The 17,029-nt window shown below is 43.6% G+C and overlaps 1 protein-coding gene across 1 annotated transcript in view; it reads right to left on the minus strand.

Moving 5' to 3' along the window:
* LOC103611329 (transmembrane protein 161B) overlaps positions 1 to 17,029 on the minus strand; it is a 68,472-nt gene that overhangs the window by 18,286 nt on the left and 33,157 nt on the right. Inside the window, exons 3-5 of the mRNA XM_008628830.2 lie at positions 16,282 to 16,379; positions 12,371 to 12,527; positions 1,319 to 1,470 (exon numbers count right to left, since the gene is read on the minus strand). Of these exons, the coding sequence (XP_008627052.1) occupies positions 1,319 to 1,470; positions 12,371 to 12,527; positions 16,282 to 16,379 (407 nt within the window). The remainder of the gene's footprint in view (positions 1 to 1,318; positions 1,471 to 12,370; positions 12,528 to 16,281; positions 16,380 to 17,029) is intronic.

The raw sequence follows: 17,029 nt of genomic DNA on the forward strand, positions 1-17,029 counted from the left end.
GTGCCTCCTGTGAGAGGCTGCTAGAAGCTTCTTCCATGTCCAGCAGAGCCAATGTCTGGTGGCTCCAAAGATGGACGTGCTGCTGGCCAAGGCTGGGCCAATCAGAAATAGTGGTAATGCCTCTGTGATAACATATTGAAGAAGAAATATAAACCAAAAAAAAGGTTGTTGCGCAGTTTTAATTTCGGCCAGAGAAGAGCGGAGTGAGAACATGTGAGAAGAACAGCTATGCAGACACCAAGGTCAGTGGAGAAGGAGGGGAAGGAGGTGCTCCAGGCGCCGGAGCTGAGATTCCTCTGCAGCCCGTGGTGAACACCATGGTGAAGCAGAATATCCCCCTGCAGCCCATGGAGGGCCACAGGGATGCAGATATCCACCTGCAGCCTTTGGAGGACCCCCATTCCAGAGCAGGTGGATGCCTGGAGGAGGCTGTGAGCACATAGGAGACCTGTGGAGAGAGGGGCCCTGCTCCCATGCTGGAGCAGCCTGTCCTTGAAGGACTGCACCCTGTGGAAGAGTAACTCACGCTGTAGCAGTCTGAGGGGTACTGTTGCCTGTGGGATGGACTCACGTTGCAGCAGTTTGCAGAGAACTGTTGCTCATGAGATGGACTCACGTTGGAGAAGTTCATGGAGAACTGTCTCCTGTGGGAGGGACCCCATGGTACAGCAGGGGAACAACTCCTCTCCCTGAGCAGCAGGAGAAGCCTTGGGTGATGAACTGACCATAACCCCCATTCCCTGCCTCCTTGCTCCACTGGTGCAGGAGGTAGAGATGGAAGGAGGGAGGGGTGGGGGGGAGGTGTTTTTAAGGGTTTTATTTTACTTCTCATTATCCTGCTCTGATTTTGTTAGCAATAAATTCACTTCATATCTCTAATTCAAGCCTGTTTTGTCTGTGATGGTATTTGATGAGACATCCCTCCTGGTCCTTATCTCAACCCATGAACCCTTTGTTAAATTTTCTCTCCTCTGTCCAGCTGCAGAGGGGAGTGACTGAACGGCTTTGGTGGCTGCTTGGCATCCAGCCAGTGTCATCCCACAACAAAGGCAAAAATGGGTTAAAAATAAAACTGGGAAGTAAATATAGTTAGCAAAGCAAACAACCCAGGTAAAGATGACATCATTTAAAACAAAGCAAGGAAAATATACAGGATATCCTTCAGAACTGACATTCCAAAGCAATATTTCCTACAAGTGCATTACATATAGAGTTTATTTAAATACAGATATTCTCAAGACCACCTAAGCTGCTTAAAATTAACTTTTCAGGTAATGTAATCACTAGAGCTATTGCAAACCCTGAAGAAAGGAGTTACCTGATTCGAGTCCAAACTCTAGATAGCTTTCTGTCACAATCAGGATTGCCATTGCTTTCACAAAAAAGAAGAAGCCAAAGGTGACACAGACTGATCTTTCACCTCCATCCTTTACTATGAAATAATGGGTGGTCAATGAAAACAGTATCTTACTATACAAGAAAAATGTCAAGGAAAATCAAGTTTGCAAAATAACTATATTTATTAATTATAAACCTGTATTTTGGTCATTTACACTAAGACTGTTTTAAGACATGCAAATGCTTTAAAAAGTAATAAGTATTTGGCCAATTTGAGGTTAATTATGCTTTACAGTATTGTAGGAACTGAATAAGCACAGGCACACAATCACATAATGGGTAGCTAGGAATACACTATTCTGGAATACAATTTTGTTTTCATTTCGGTTTACTGATAGCCAAATGCGATGGTATTCACTATCAACCTGAGAATAATTAAACCAAAGTTTAAATGTAAATTTTACACACTTTTAAGAATTTACAGAAGTTATATCAAACAAAAAATAAGACAACTGTATCTTCAATGTAAAATATCAAGATAGATGAAAAATATTCCCTCAAACTACACAACGGCAAATGCAGAAGTGGAGTTATATATGTTCTGTCAGAATGCACAACCCCAAGTGGATGTATTCAAGATTCTTCACTACAAAAATCCATAGTTCAAAGGCAGAAATATAGCACGTTTCAAGTCATTGCATGTTTGCTGCTGAAATAATCTTGGTTAAAATATTTCCTCAGTCTTGGCTTTATATGTGAATGCATGTTTGTACACATGCATACATCCATACACACAAATACACATATATATAGTGCATATATATGTATACTGTGTATATAACATTAATAGCTTTTTGTTCTTTTGGGGAGAAGAATGTTGAAAAGGTAGAAAAGGTGCTCCTCCTCACATAATTCTCTCTTTTTTTCTGAAGGAAAACATAGACATTGATTTTTCTATTCCCTCCTTGATGAAAGGCAAGACATTTTAGAAGAAGTCAAGAGAGGACAGATTTGTTGCCCTTTATCTTAGAAGCAAAAAAGCCCACACAATAAGCATTTAATGCAAAAGCTGCTCTCTCAAATGTCTGCTGAGCTTTCCCAAGTAAACACAAAAGTTTCCAGGTAGTTTTACAAAATCTGTACCCTTTCAATTAGATTTCCTTTTCTTAAATTTCAGGGCATCCTGATTAGTGGAAGCAACAAAAACTTAACTCTTCGCATAAGAGCAGAGAAGTTGTAAGAACCTATATATATATATATAAAAGTGTCAGAAAAGACGAAATAAATTTTTTGCTTTAAAAACACCAAAATATTTTCTCTGACACTTAGAAATATTCAAACATCAGATAAAGTAACTTTGTGCTGGATTTGGTGTGGGAGAGCAGAAAACACAGGGTATACATACAAACAGCAGGGAATGGGATGCCCCAAGAAGCACTTCTATCAATAATGGGATTGTCCTGACACCATTTTCCTTTTGTCTCCCTACACCCGGTCAGCCTTGGGGGCACGCGGTCAGCAGTGGGGGCCACCATCTTGGAAGGGAACTGTACCCGGCCATTTTGGGTGTCTCTTTGTTCCTGTGGGGTTTGTGAGATTTAGCAATTTTGTATCTAATGATTATTTACTGGGGTTTTTTTGCTTGTTGCTGTTGTTAGTAAGCTGTTTTTTCACTTATATCTACAGGAAAACACCAGGAAAACATCTCAAAGGAATTAAGGGGTGTTCCTCTAGGAAGGCGACACAGCCGACAGCCCAGCTGAGGTTCCTTTACAGCAGTGCACCCAGCATGGGCAACAAACAGGAGGAATTGGAAGCCACTGAGCTGCTAGAAAGTTACGACCTTGTTGCCATTACTGAAACTTTGTGGGATGAATCCCATGACTGGAATGCAACTATGGATGGCTACAGGCTGTTCAGAAGAGACAAGGGAGGGAGAGGTGGAGGGGTTGTCCTCTACATCAAGAGATGGATTGAGTGTGTAGAGTTGTCTCTGAAGAGCAGCCATGAGCAGGTTGAAAGCCTGTGGGTAAGAACCAGAGACCGAGGCAACAAAGGGAACCCTGTGGTTGGTGTTTACTACAGGCTGCCTGACCAAGGGGAGCCTATTGATGAAGCCTTCTTGCTCCAGCTACAGGAGGCATTGTGCTTGCAGGCTCTTGTCCCGCTGGGGGACTTCAACCACACCAATATCTGCTGGAAAAGTAGCATGGCGAGCTGTAGGCAATCCAGGAGACTCCTGGAATGCATGGAGGATAACTTCTTGAGCCAAGTAATAGACAGCCCCACCAGAGGGGATGAGATACTGGATCTGATGGTCACCAATGTAAGCAAACTCTATCGGGCTCATCAAGATTGGAGGCAGCCTGGGCTGCAGTGATCATGCACTGGTGGAGTTTGCCATCCAGAGGGACATGGGTCAGGTAAGGAGTAAAGTAAGGTCCCTGAACTTTAGGAAAGCAAACTTCCAGCTCTTCAAGGAGCTAGTCAATAGGATCCCCTGGGAAACTGCCCTTGGAGACAAGGGAGTGGAACTGAGCTGGCAGATCTTAAAGGAAGTCTTCTATAGAACGCAAGAGCTAGCGATCCCCAGGAGCAAGAAATTGGGCAAGGAAGATGAGACGGGGATGGCTGAGTCAGAACTTGCTTGTCAAACTAAAGAATCAAATGCACAGGCAGTGGAAACAAAGACAGGTGACCTGAGAAGAGTATAGAGAAGAAGTACAATTGTGTAGGGATGGGGTGAGAAAGGCCAAGGCAAAGCTGGAACTGAATTTGGCAAGAGACGCAAAGAATAACAGGAAGGGCTTCTACAGGTATGTCAGCCAGAAAAGGAAGGTCAAAGAAGGAATACCTTGATAAGCAATGATGGAAAGCTGGTAGCAATAGATGAAGAGAAGGCTGTGGTACTCAACAATTTTTTTGCTTCAGTCTTCACTGGCAACCTCTCTTCACACATCTCTTGAGTGGATGGACTGCAAGATGGATTGGGGGAGCAAAGTGTTTCCCACTGTAAGTAAAGATCAGATTCATGACCACCTGAGGAACCCGAACATATATAAGTCTATGGGACCCAATGAGATGCATCCCAGAGTCCTGAAGGAATTGGCTGATGTAGTTGCCAAGCCAGTCTCCATGATATTTGAAAAGTCATGCCAGTCAGGGGAAGTCCCAGGTGACTGGGAAAAGGGAAACATTGTACCCATTTTTAAAAAGCGTAGAAAGGAGGACCCTGGGAACTACTGACTGTGGTCTTGTATTTCCCACTGATTCATTTATTAAATGCCTTTTACATTGTTCCCTCCCCACGTTCCCCTGCCCCTAGCCCTGGCTACTCCCTTGGGCTCTCCTTATTGGTTACTGTACCCCAACCCCGCCCATGTACCACCCCTGAGCCCCTGAGAAAACCCCCCTGCACCCAGATCACAAGGTCTCTCTGCCTCTGGGGATTGCTGGGACAAGATGTAACTATTAAAAGATCCTCTTAAACCCTCATGGGGAGACCCTTCTCGCCTCCTTTGCCATCACTGGTTGTAACGCTGATAGCTGCCGGAGCAAAACCATGGAGCAGTCTGAAATGGACAATGAGAGGGCAACTATGGTCGCACTGCCCTAAGCAGCTCCGCTGAGCTCTCAGGGAAAGCTGCTGCTTGCTAACTTAAACCTAGCATTACAACTTACCTGTTAGTCTCACCTCTGTGCCTGGGAAGATCATGGAACAGATTCTCCTAGAAGCTCTGCTAAGACACATGGAGGACAGAGAGGTCGTTCAAGACAACCAGTACAGCTTCGCCAAGGGCAAGTCCTGCCTGACCAACCCAGTGGCCTTCTATGATGGAGTGACTAAATCCATGGACAAGGGAAGAGCTACAGATGTCATCTGGACTTCTGTAAAGTCTTTGACATGGTCCGCCACAACATCCTTCTCTCTAAATCAGAGAGAGATGGATGCAATGAGTGGACTGTTCAGTGGATAAGGAATTGGTTGGACAGTCGCATCCAAAGGGTAGTGGTCAATGGCTCAGAGTCCCAATGGATATCAGTGACAAGTGGTGTCCCTCAGGAGTCCGTATTGGGGCCAGTGCTATTTAATATCTTCATTAATGACATAGACAAAGGGATAGGGTGCACTCTCAGAAAAATTTGTAGATGACTTCAAGCTGAGTGGTGCTGTTAACACACCTGAAGGATGGGACATCATCCAGAGGAACCTGGACAAACTCGAGAAGTGGGCCCATGGGAATCTCATGAGGTTTAACAAGACCAAGTGCAAGGTGCTGCACCTAGGTCAGGGCACTTGCATGGGGGTTCTTGCTAAATAAGTTCTCCCTGAGAGAAAAAGTTCAATTTCACATTCCTCTCATGAGAAACCTCCACGAGGACAGGCCTGAAGAGAGACATCAAGCTGAAGGGCAACAAAAATGGCAAAGGGTCTGGAGCACATGTCCTATGAGGAGTGGCTGAGGGAGCTGGGGTTGTTTAGCCTGGAGAAGAGGAGACTCGGGGGAGACCTTATTGTTCTCTACAATTTCCTGAAAGGAGGTTGCAGCCAGGTGGGGGTCGGCCTTTTCTCCCAGGCAACCAGTGACAAGAGGAGAGGACATAGTCTCAAGCTGCACCAGGGGAGGTTTAGGTTGGACATCAGGAGGAATTTCTTCACAGAAAGGGTGATTAGACATTAGAATGGGCTGCCCAGGGAGGTGGTGGAGTCCTCCGCTGTGTTACCAGATGATAAATGGCCTATGCCTGGTGAGCTAACACAATGCTTGTTCTCCAAAACTACTGGACTATGGAAACTGCGCAATGCCCATTGTGTAAGAAGGAGAACTGGAAGTTCACCAGCCTCAGTGTTCTGCCAACTCAGCCAGGCCAGCTGGAACATTGGGGTCTACGACCACCAGGGATCACCAGAGAGACCCCCAGGATAGAAGAACACATGCGTAAAGGGGAGGGGAAATATGTTCATGAATTCGGGGAAATGATTATCACATGTATGTTTAGTCCGGGACAATCAATGAATATGTATGCAAAATACAGTATATAAACAGAAACTTTCCTGTACCCAGTATGCACAACTTTGGGAGGAGCTATCCCCCCCTGCATCCGGCCAAATAAAGAACGCCTGCTTCTTAATGCTATGCTGGTGTTAAGGAGTTTTTTTATTTTGCTGAATTTTTGGTAACAGCTGGAGGTGTTTAAGGAAAGACTGGATGTGGCACTTAATGCCATGGTCTAGTTGACATGGTGGTGTTAGGTCATAGGTTGGACTCGATGATCTCAGAGGCCTTTTCCAACCTAATTGATTCTGTGATTCTGTGGAACTCATTATACGTCAGGAACACAGTATGGCATATGAGCAATCTTATGCTTAAAAGAGTTGAAACAACAAAGATGGCTGCAAGGAAAAAAAACCACAAGTACTTCACTAGAACTGAAAGCAGCGACTTTTCTTTTACATTGTCTTTCCTTCTCTGCCAAATAAAGTGATCAGATAAACTAGGTTAGCACAGATGAACAAGGTGAGATAGCTGCAAAGTAGGCAAAACAGCAATGAGCAGCACTGCAAAATAGCTTGTGTTAGGAACAAAAATCTCATTCCCTAACTATTGCACCAATTAGTCTTTATAGTACAAAATTGTATAAACTTTCTTAAGATAGATATATATCATTTACATTGTATACTGCATAGTCATGGTTAAGTCAGCATGACTAAAGGGCCCCGGTTCATTGCAAGGAGGAGGACAGGCCCCACCTTGAAGAATAAAGGATACCCCTGGACTACTAAGATAATGCCAGCATCCTAGCCCCTCTAACAAACACTCCTGTGAAACCCTCCCATTAGTTGGCATTACAGATAACTAACTGTAGCAAGACTAGGACATCTAGATCAAGAAAGAAGCAGATGGGTGATGATGCCATAGAATTATAGTTGCTCTGCAAAACAGCATCATGTGTGTGTTAAGTAGGGATTGGTCAAATCATGTTGTGCCTGAATGCTTGAAAGGTTTAAGAACTATGTGTAAAACTGCGTTTGGGGTGAACCGATTTGAATGGGACACCTCATGTGCATGAATCAAGAATTGCTCTTGTAATCTTATACTTTGCATCCTAGCCTCTCTCCTCAGCCTGCACAGGCCAGTTGTGAAATTTTCTTAACACTTGGCAGGCATATGCATCAGAGGTCAACTATGTAGGGAACAGCTTTATGCAGCTCTAATCAATTATTAAATGTGCTTACTCTTGGTTTTTATAAGTGAGTTCAAAACCAGTATTTCATAGTAGTTTTGGAACTATATTTTGCTTCAAACACCATGATAAACTTGTCACCAAATTGCAAAACTTTCAAAGTTTCTTCCCTTGTTAAAATTAATCAAAATCCATTCCTCTGGATTCTGCAGGGACTAAGTAAACTTTCATACCCAGATTCTCTGTTTACCTTACAAAACTTGCATGAACATTGTGGAATTGGCTGGATCGACAGCCAGAGTTATAGACAGTGGCTCTATGTCCAGGTAGAGGCCAGTGATGAGTGGTGTCCCTCAGGGCTCTGTCCTTGGACCGGAGCTCTTTAATATCTTTATCAATGACATAGACAGTGGGATCGAGTGCACCCTCAGCAAGTTTGTAGATGACATGAAACTGAGTGGTGCAGCTGACACAACAGAAAGATAGGATGCCATCCAGGGAGACCTAGACAAGCTTGAGAAGTAGGCCATGAGAACCTAATCAGCTTCAACAAGTCCAAGTGCAAGGTGCTGCACCTGGGTTGGGGCAATCCCAGACATGAGCACAGACTGGGAGAAGAAGTCATTGAGAGAAGCCCTTCAGAGAAGGACTTGAGGGTTCTGGTGGACAAAAAGCTGAACATGAGCCAGCAGCGTGCACTTGCAGCCCAGAAGGCCAACTGCATCCTGGGCTGCATGAAAAGAGGAGTGGCCAACAGGTTGAGGGAGGGGATTCTGCTCCTCTACTCCGCCCTCACGGTACCCCATCTAGAGTACTGCATCCAGCTCTGGGGTCCTCAGCACAAGAAAGACCTGGACCTGTTAGAGCGGGTTGAGAGGAGGGCCACAAAGATGATCTGAGGGCAGGAGCACCTCTGCTAGGAAGACAGGCTGAGAGAGTTGGGGCTGTTCAGTCTGGAGAAGGCTCTGGGGAGACCTCATTGCAGCCTTTCAGTACTTGAAGGGAGCTTATAAAAATGAGGGAGAGCAACTTTTTTACATGGGCAGATAGTGATAGGACAAGGGGTAATGGTTTTAAACTAAAAGAAGAGAGATTTAGATTAGATGTTAGGAAGAAATTCTTTACTCAGATGGTGGTGAGCCACTGGAACAGGTTTCCCAGAGAGGTTGTGGATGTCCCATCCCTTGAAGATTTCAAGGCCAGGTTGAATGGGGCCTTGAGCAACCTGATCTAGTGGGTGACACCCCTGCCCATGGTGGTGGGGGGGGGGAGGGGGAGGGACACATGTGTTGGAATTAGATGATCTTTAAGGTCCCTTCCAACCCAAGTCATTCTATGATAGTGTGAAAATCTACATCTGTGTGTGGGATATGCCCAGCCACTGCCCTGGAGGGATGTCTGCTGAGATAAAAGATTTCCCAATCGCCCAGCAGGACTCCCTGGAAAGGTGACTACTTTTGAGTCATGGTGAGGAAAAGTAGACCCACAATCCTTTGGGAGACCCTATGCAGATCATTCTGTAACCCATTGGTCTATCCCAGACCCTCTGTAATCCATTGGTCCCCTTGCTGATCCCCTGTATCCCTATAAAAGAAGACCAATTCACCTCTGTGAGGAGAGAGCTTGTCCCTGGCTTCCCTTCACCAGAGAGGACCCACAATAAAGCTACCTTCGTGCGGAACCAGCCACACGGGCCTTCTCGTCTCTCTCTCTGGTCTGGTTTGGCCTAGAGGCTGCCCTGCAGAGCTGAGCTGGAATCACGAGCTGATATCACTAAAGAGCTGACAGCTTCTGCAAGGGCTCCTCTGCCAGCAGCTGAGACGAAGACACCGGACCCCGGGAAGGCGATTCCTTTCGGGACCATCTCCCTGGACCGGTCATCTCTTCCTGGGTCACAGCCTCGGACCCCACTACCAGCTGTAATATCTGTGTATACATATATCAATTATATGCAGGAGAAAAGAAAGCATGTCAGAACATCTTGCCATTGCTAATTCACTTCAAGGAAAAAGTAAGATGTCAGGGTTACATGGCTATTCAAACAAAGGACAGTGTTTTGTAAATATTATGTCTATGGCTGTCCTTGGTCTGTTATCAGGAGAGCTAATAGAACTGGCAAGCAGGCAGAGCTTAGCCTCTCTGACTATTTTCTACTAGAACTTTAAAATCCTATGGTGTTGTCTCTGGTCTTGGGCCTGCCCTGATGCCTAGCTTGGAGAGATCTTCCCCACTGGGAATACTGGGTGAAGATGTTTGGTCCCCAAGCCAGTGCAGGTGCATCTGCACGAGATGCTGTGGAAGTTCTTCAGTGGTGCATGGAGCGGATACAACAGCTTGAGTCACAGTATTCACGGGAACTGGGCTCATTACTGGGTGAGATATGGGAGAAGACTCAAGCCTTGATAGAGCAAATAGACAGCATCACTGTCATCATGTAGAGGCTCTAGAAAGGACAGGCTCTGCTTCATCTCCCTCAATCACCCTCACAGTAAAACAGTGCTTCCTGATGTTCAGACAGAACCTCTTGTATTTCACTTTGTGCCCGTTGCTTCTTGTCCTGTCACTGGGCACCACAGAAAAGAATCTGGCTCCCTTTTCTTTGTACCCTTCTGTTGCAAAATGTGGAATATGCAAAATTTTCTTAATAAAGGATGTTCTTTGATGTTTGAGCTTTGTATACTTTCAAGCCTAATCAACAAGAAGGGAGATTTAATTCATGAAACAGAGAGCAGCTAACAAGCTCTAAGTGATGTTCAGGTGCTAGAAAAACAAATTACTTGTTAGTAGAATTGCCTTGTTCAAGTTTAGGGCTGGACATGCTTCAATGATCTCATACCTAGGGGGATGTTTAACAAAGCTTGGGAAGAAGGATGCCTACTGATAATGGAAACAAAGAATTCAGCGTTTATGGGACATCTGGCAGAACTCCCAAGACAAGGAAGAAACTAATAAAGCCAACTCAGCAACTGTGCTGAAATCAGCTCCAACTGGATAAAAGGCAATTCCAGCAGGGGGAGACCATGACCACTGACTCACAGACCACTGACCCAAGAAACCCACTGACCCAAAAGAAGAAAAAGACTGAGCATGCAGACTAATTAGCATGAGAAGCAAAAGAATCATTAACCAATAGAAGAGAGAATACTAATTAATAAGAGAACTATGTAACTTGTAGCCAATGAACACTAATTCCTTTGTTTGCTAAAATATATAAATAGTAAAAAGCTTTGATAGTTGGTGTGCTTGATTTGTGGAATTCCACCAGGCACCCAGGCTTGCACAACTCGGAAATAAATAATCAATGTCTCTCTCGAGTCTGTAATTATTGGCTTGTCGCACACGGGGTAACAAATCCGATTTTTGTGGACAACGTTCCCTTCAGATATTTATATACATTGATGAGATTCCCCCCCTCTCCCTGACCCTTCTCCTGTCTTGCTCAAACAGTCACATCTGTCTCAGTGCTTCCTCATGAGAGATGCTCCAGACCCTTCATCATCTCCGTGGCCCTTCTCTGGACTTTCTCCAGTATGGCCAGGCCTCTCTTGCACTGGGGGGCCCAGAACTGGACACAAGATTCCAGGTGTGGCCTCACCAGCACTGAAAAAATAATGTAGAAGGATCACCTCCCTTGACATGTTGGCAATACTTTGTCTAATGCAGCCCAGGATGCCATTCTCTGTCTTTGCAGCAAGGGCACATTGCTGGCTCATGTTCAACTTAGTGCTTACCAGGGCCCCCAGGTCCTTTTCTGCTAAGCTGCTTTGCAACTAGGTGGCCCCCATCATGTGTACTGGTGCATGGGATTATCCCCCCTTCAGGTGCAGGACTTGTCACTTCCCCTTGTTGAACTTCATGAGGTTCCTGTCAGCCCAATTCTGCAGCTTGTTCAGGTCCCTCTGGATAGCAGCATGACCCCTTGGTGTATCAGCCACTCCTCCCAGTTTGGGGATGAGTAAAATGAACTCATCTCAGCCAGACCCAGTACAGGTGTCATCAGCAAACTGGCTGGGGGTACACTCTGCCCCATCATCCAGACCATTAATGAAGATGAACAGGACTGGATCCAGCATTGACTCCTGGGGTACACTGCTAGTCACTGACTTCCAACTAGACTGCGCTGCTATTGATCACCATCCTCTGGGCCTGGCCATTCAACCAGTTTTCAGTCCACCTCACTTTTTGCTTCTCCTGCTCACACATCAATAGCTGCTCTATGAGGATCTTATAGGAGACAGGGTCGAAAGCCTCCCTGAAGTCCAGGTAGACAATATCCAGTGCCCTTGGTGAAGCCATGCTGACTAGTCCTGGTGATTTTCTTGTCCTTCTTGTGCCTAGAAATGGTTTCCAGGATTAGTTATTCCATCACTTTCACAGAGACTGAGGTGAGGCTTAGCAGCCTATTGTTCCCTGGGTCCTCCTTCTTGCCCTTCTCAAAGATAGGAGTGACATTTGCTTTCTTTCAGTCTTAGGCCAGTTCTCCCAACCACCATGTTCGATCAAAGATAATTGAGTGACCTAGCAATGACAACTGCCAGCTCCCTCAGCAGTCGTGGGTGCATCCCATCAGGGCCCATGGACTTACGTATGTCCAGTTTGTTCAAGTATTCGTTGACCTGATCCTCTTCCACCAAGGGTACAGCTTCCTTGCTCCAGGCTTTCCTTCTGGTCTCTTCTGCCTGGGATTCCCAAAGGCTGGTCTTCCTAGTAAAGACTTAAGCAAAGGCAATGATAAATACATATTTATTTATTCTGAAAACCAACAATACAGAGATTTATATGAATTTAAGAATGATATAAGCTATTTGGAACAGATAGAATGATTTTAAAAAACAGTAAAGGATACACTGCAAAGGCCAAGACAAGCAGACACCATACTACACTAATATTCATTTCTTGTGAGGGCTTCATGATACTGCAATAAGCTTCAGTCACCACATACACAACTGTAGCTGCAACAGTGAAATCCCCCAGCCACTGATATTCAGGAAAATAATGCAATGCTGAAAAATACAAGTTTGCAAATCTTTAAAATTACAATTATATTTTTAAGGCAATTACCAACATATACAAAAAGGGATGACAACTAAAGATTATTTTCAAATAATTGAGGTCTAGATCAGTCTAGATCCAGATTATCCAGGTTAAGAGACACTTGTTTTTTCACTCAGCAACCTCTTGTTTTAACCTGAACTTCACCTCTGTCACCTGATACTGGATTATCACTCAGCAATTTATAAGGTTACAGGGTTTTAGTATTTTATTATCTCAGCTTTTATGCATTAACCTGCTAACTTAAAAAATCATGGCTAATTTAGATCTCAAAATCAAGATTAAAAAAATAGTTATCCACTGAAGTCTAGCTACAATTCTAGATAAGAAGTTTGATTCTCTGTTTAAGACTAAAAGCTCATTGACAATCATGTAATGTACTACATAGAATTGCTTCCTCTTTTTCTTTAAAAAAATCAAACTTAAAACATTGATGGTTTATTCTTCAAGATTTTGATAACATCTCTTGTATACCAGTAACTCATTGTGTAAACACCATCCTAAACATTCTGGGGAACATGCTATGTTCCATGCAGGTTGGGTGATTTAAAAAGAGAGTTTTTCTTTCTCCCATAGATGCTAGGAACTGCAAAGAACAATTCTTGACAATGAAGTGCAGTCTGCTCCTCTGCATTGGGTTTGTGTGACAAGGATTTGGTATGGGGGGAGCTACAGGGGTGGCTTCCCTGAGAAGCTGCTAGATGCTTCCCACATGTTTGACAGAACCAGTGCCAGCCAGCTCCAAGACAGACAAAATTGAGCCCAGGAAGAAGGGAAGGAGTGGGGGGGAAGGTGTTTTAAAATTTGGGTTTATTTCTCATTATCCTACTCTGTTTTGATTGGCAATAAATACAATTAATTTCCTCAAGTCGAGTCTATTTTGCCCATGATGGTAATTGCTGAGTGATGTCTCCCTGTCCTTATCTCGACCCATAAGCCTTTCATTAGTTTTTTTCTCTCCCCTGTTCAGCTTGTTACTGAACAAGTTGTATTTCTTTAAAAAGAAGTCTATGCAGCAGTAGGGGAAAATGTTGGGACCAAATCAACAAGAGGGGAGATTTAATCCGTGAAACACATAGTAGCTGATGGGCAAGCTCTGGGTGATGTCCATGTGTTAGAAAAACAAATTAAAGTTTAGAGCTTGACATGCTTCAGTGCTCTCAGACCTGGGGGAGGAAGTTAACAAAGCCTGGGAGAGAGCGATATTGCTGAGAACTGGACACCAGGAATGCAGACTTTATAGACTACAAGGACATTTTGCAGAAACCAGAGATAAAGAAGAAACTAACAAAGACAATTCAGCAATTGTACTGAAAATCTCCCTATCTGGGAAAAAGATAATGAAAAGACTGAAAATATGTACTAATGAGCATCAGAAGTGAGAAATCATTAACCAATAGAAGAGAGAGTACTAATTAATAAGAGAACTATGTAACTTGTATCCAATGGACACTAATTCCTTTGTTTGCTAAAATGTATAAATAGTTAAAAATTTTGATAACTGATGTACATGATAGGTGGAGCAATTCCCATGTACCTCAGCGCTGAAGAAAGTAATGTTGACTTTCTAACCTAACAGACGGGTTGGAGAGTTTATTTCCTGGGTTTTGGTGACAAGCTGAGGAGGGGAGTGACAGAGTGGCTTGGTGGGCACCTGGGGACAGCCAAGGTCAGCCCACCACACCTTCTCAAACACCATCCTACATCAACGAAGTTAAAAAATCACAGAATATTACTGAGCATCTGTCTTTTGACTACAAGGTATCTGTTGTCAAAAATGTGAAATTGGTTGAACTCAGGTATTTCAATGAAAGTCTAAGATTTATTTTGAAATACCTATTTGGTTAGAGTTAACATATATTTACATATATAACCTTTTTAGGATAAATAAACCCTACACTGTTTCAGTATCTATAAACTGATGCTAGTTTTATTCTTGGGGAGACCCATAAATATTTCTTGAAGCAAATTACACTAATTAAGAATTGCGAATGCTTTGCTTACATGCCAGTTTTAAAAAGCTGTGCATTTCCGTTACAGGTCTTTTCATCACTGTCCTGGATAATTTAAGCTGCAACATCTCCTGCTCAGCATTATGTTTGCTTGCTTGCTTTCTGTCTCTCTCTCTATATTTATGCACACAATGAATGCCTATAAAATGTGGCTAGGAGGAGAATATGTATCACATGTTCTATTGGGTTTGTGTGGTCAGGTTTTGGTAGCGAGGGGGCTACAGGGGGGATGCACCACCACACAAATAGAGCCAATGTCAGCCAGCTCCAAGATGGACCCAACACCGACCAAGGCCAAGCCAATCAGCAATGGCAGTAACACCTCTGTGATAACATATTAAAGAAGGGAAAAAGCTATTGCACAGAAACCATTTCAGCCAGAGAAGAGTGAGAATATGTGAGAGGAACAACTCTGCAGACACCAAGGTCGGTGGAGAAGGAGGGGCAGGAGGTGCTCCAGGCACCAGAGCTGAGTCCATGGAGGAGACCCATGCTGGAGCAGGTGGATTCCTGAGAGGAGGCTGTGACCCCATGGGTAGTCCATGCTGAAGCAGATTTGTGGCAGGACCTGTAGACCCGTGGAAAGAGGAATCCCCACTGGAGCATTGCACTTGTGACCCTGCAGGGTACCTATGCTGGAGCAGTCCGTTCCTGAATGACTGCACCCTATGGAAGGGACCCACACTGAAGAAATTCATGGAGGACTTTCTCCTGTGGAAGGGACCCCACGCTGGAGCAGGAGAAGAGTGTGAGGAGTCCTGCCCCTGAGGAGGAAGCAGCAGCAGAAACAACGTGTAATGAACTGACTGCAACCCCCATTCCCTGTCCCCCTGTGCCACTGGGAAGGAGGAGGGAAAGAATCAGGAATAAATTTAAGCCCAGGAGGAAGGTAGGCATAGGGGGAAGGTGTTTTTAAGATTTAGTTTTATTTGTCATTATCCTACTCTGATTTGATTGGTAACAAATCCAATTAATTTCTCCAAGTCAAGTCTGTTTTGCCCATGATGGCAATTGGTGAGTAATCTTTCCCTGTTCTTATCTTGACCCATGAGCCTTTTGTTATACTTTCTCTCCCCTGTCCAGCTGAGGAGGGGAGGGATAGAGTAGCTTTGGTGGGTACCTGGCATCCAGCCAAGGTCAGCCCACCACGAACAGAAAAATTGGTTGTGTTTAAGGAGTCAAAAATTACTATTTCTTAAAAAAGCCTCAACTTTCAAACAAATGCTGTGCATTTCTGCAGTGTTACTTTTGGTTTCTAAATATTTTACTTCAAAATTTCAGAGGTGTGAGTGAAAGAACTAGGTTTCAGTGCTACAGTGCATTTCCTATTTTAGAAGAGCAGAAAGTATGTTTCAACATCTGCCAGTTACCATTTTCTTGTACAAAGCTATTTTTACATCTGTTTCAAAGACAGTGAGTGATGTGATCCTTTTGGTGTTGTCTCATATTGCTAGGGATGCCTATTGCAGATGTGCTTTATGCTGGATTTCATCTACTTATTTTTCTAATACTGCTATTAAGATGTCACCCATGGAACAACAAAAGATATTTAGGCCTAAATTTCTCTTTCTCACATTCTTTATAATCAGTTGTACTGTTATTCTTTCATTATCTATTGAAAAAATATTCCAGTATTTATTGCAACATCAGGATATATTTGATATAATATGCTGTTGTTTGTATCTATTCTTACCTATAGTGTCCCTTTCAGTCACAGACTTTGTTTCCAGATGAAGATCAATGTCTTTTGGAATGGTTAGGGGCTTGTTTTCAATATGACCGTTATATTTTCTGTTAAAAAAAAATCCCAAACAAACAATAAAACACACACAGATACAACAAAACTAACTTGTTCATTATATAATAACATTTCAAATTTAAGTAGTATGCAGACCATTTTCCCCCCATGTACAGACATTTTCATCTACCTAGGTAAAAGCATTAATTCAAGTTCAAGTAAGCACATATCTTGAGAAAAAAAACAGGCATGTCAATAATTATTATCTTTACCTTGCAAGCCTCTTAAATACTACTGTGATTACACATATAGGTCTAAATGTCATCTGTATGTCCTGAGTATGTATTAGGACAGGATCTGGTGGGCACCATCTACTCCAACACACTAGTTTCCTCTGAAAGCAAGCTTCGCTGTTCAGACAGGAAGGAAGATATAGGGTGTGCTATGAAAATTCCCTTTCCTAATGTTATAAACATGTATTATAGTATTGGCTTCTCGCAAAGTATTAAAGTAGATATTATATAATGTTAGAAATGCTTTTTCCTCTGTGGATGTAGTTTTCTTTCTTTTTAGCAAGAATGTTAGCAAGTGTGAGCAAGTAAGATAACCTCCAAGCGAGCAGAAGATGAGGCCCAAGGAGCTGCTAATCAACACTTTGTCCAGAGAACAAAAGGGCCCAAAGGCTACTCCGCCCGGAGAACGG

The sequence above is a fragment of the Corvus brachyrhynchos genome, unplaced genomic scaffold (assembly GCF_000691975.1).
Source record: "Corvus brachyrhynchos isolate BGI_N302 unplaced genomic scaffold, ASM69197v1 scaffold652, whole genome shotgun sequence".
In the NCBI taxonomy this organism is placed as follows: domain Eukaryota; kingdom Metazoa; phylum Chordata; class Aves; order Passeriformes; family Corvidae; genus Corvus; species Corvus brachyrhynchos.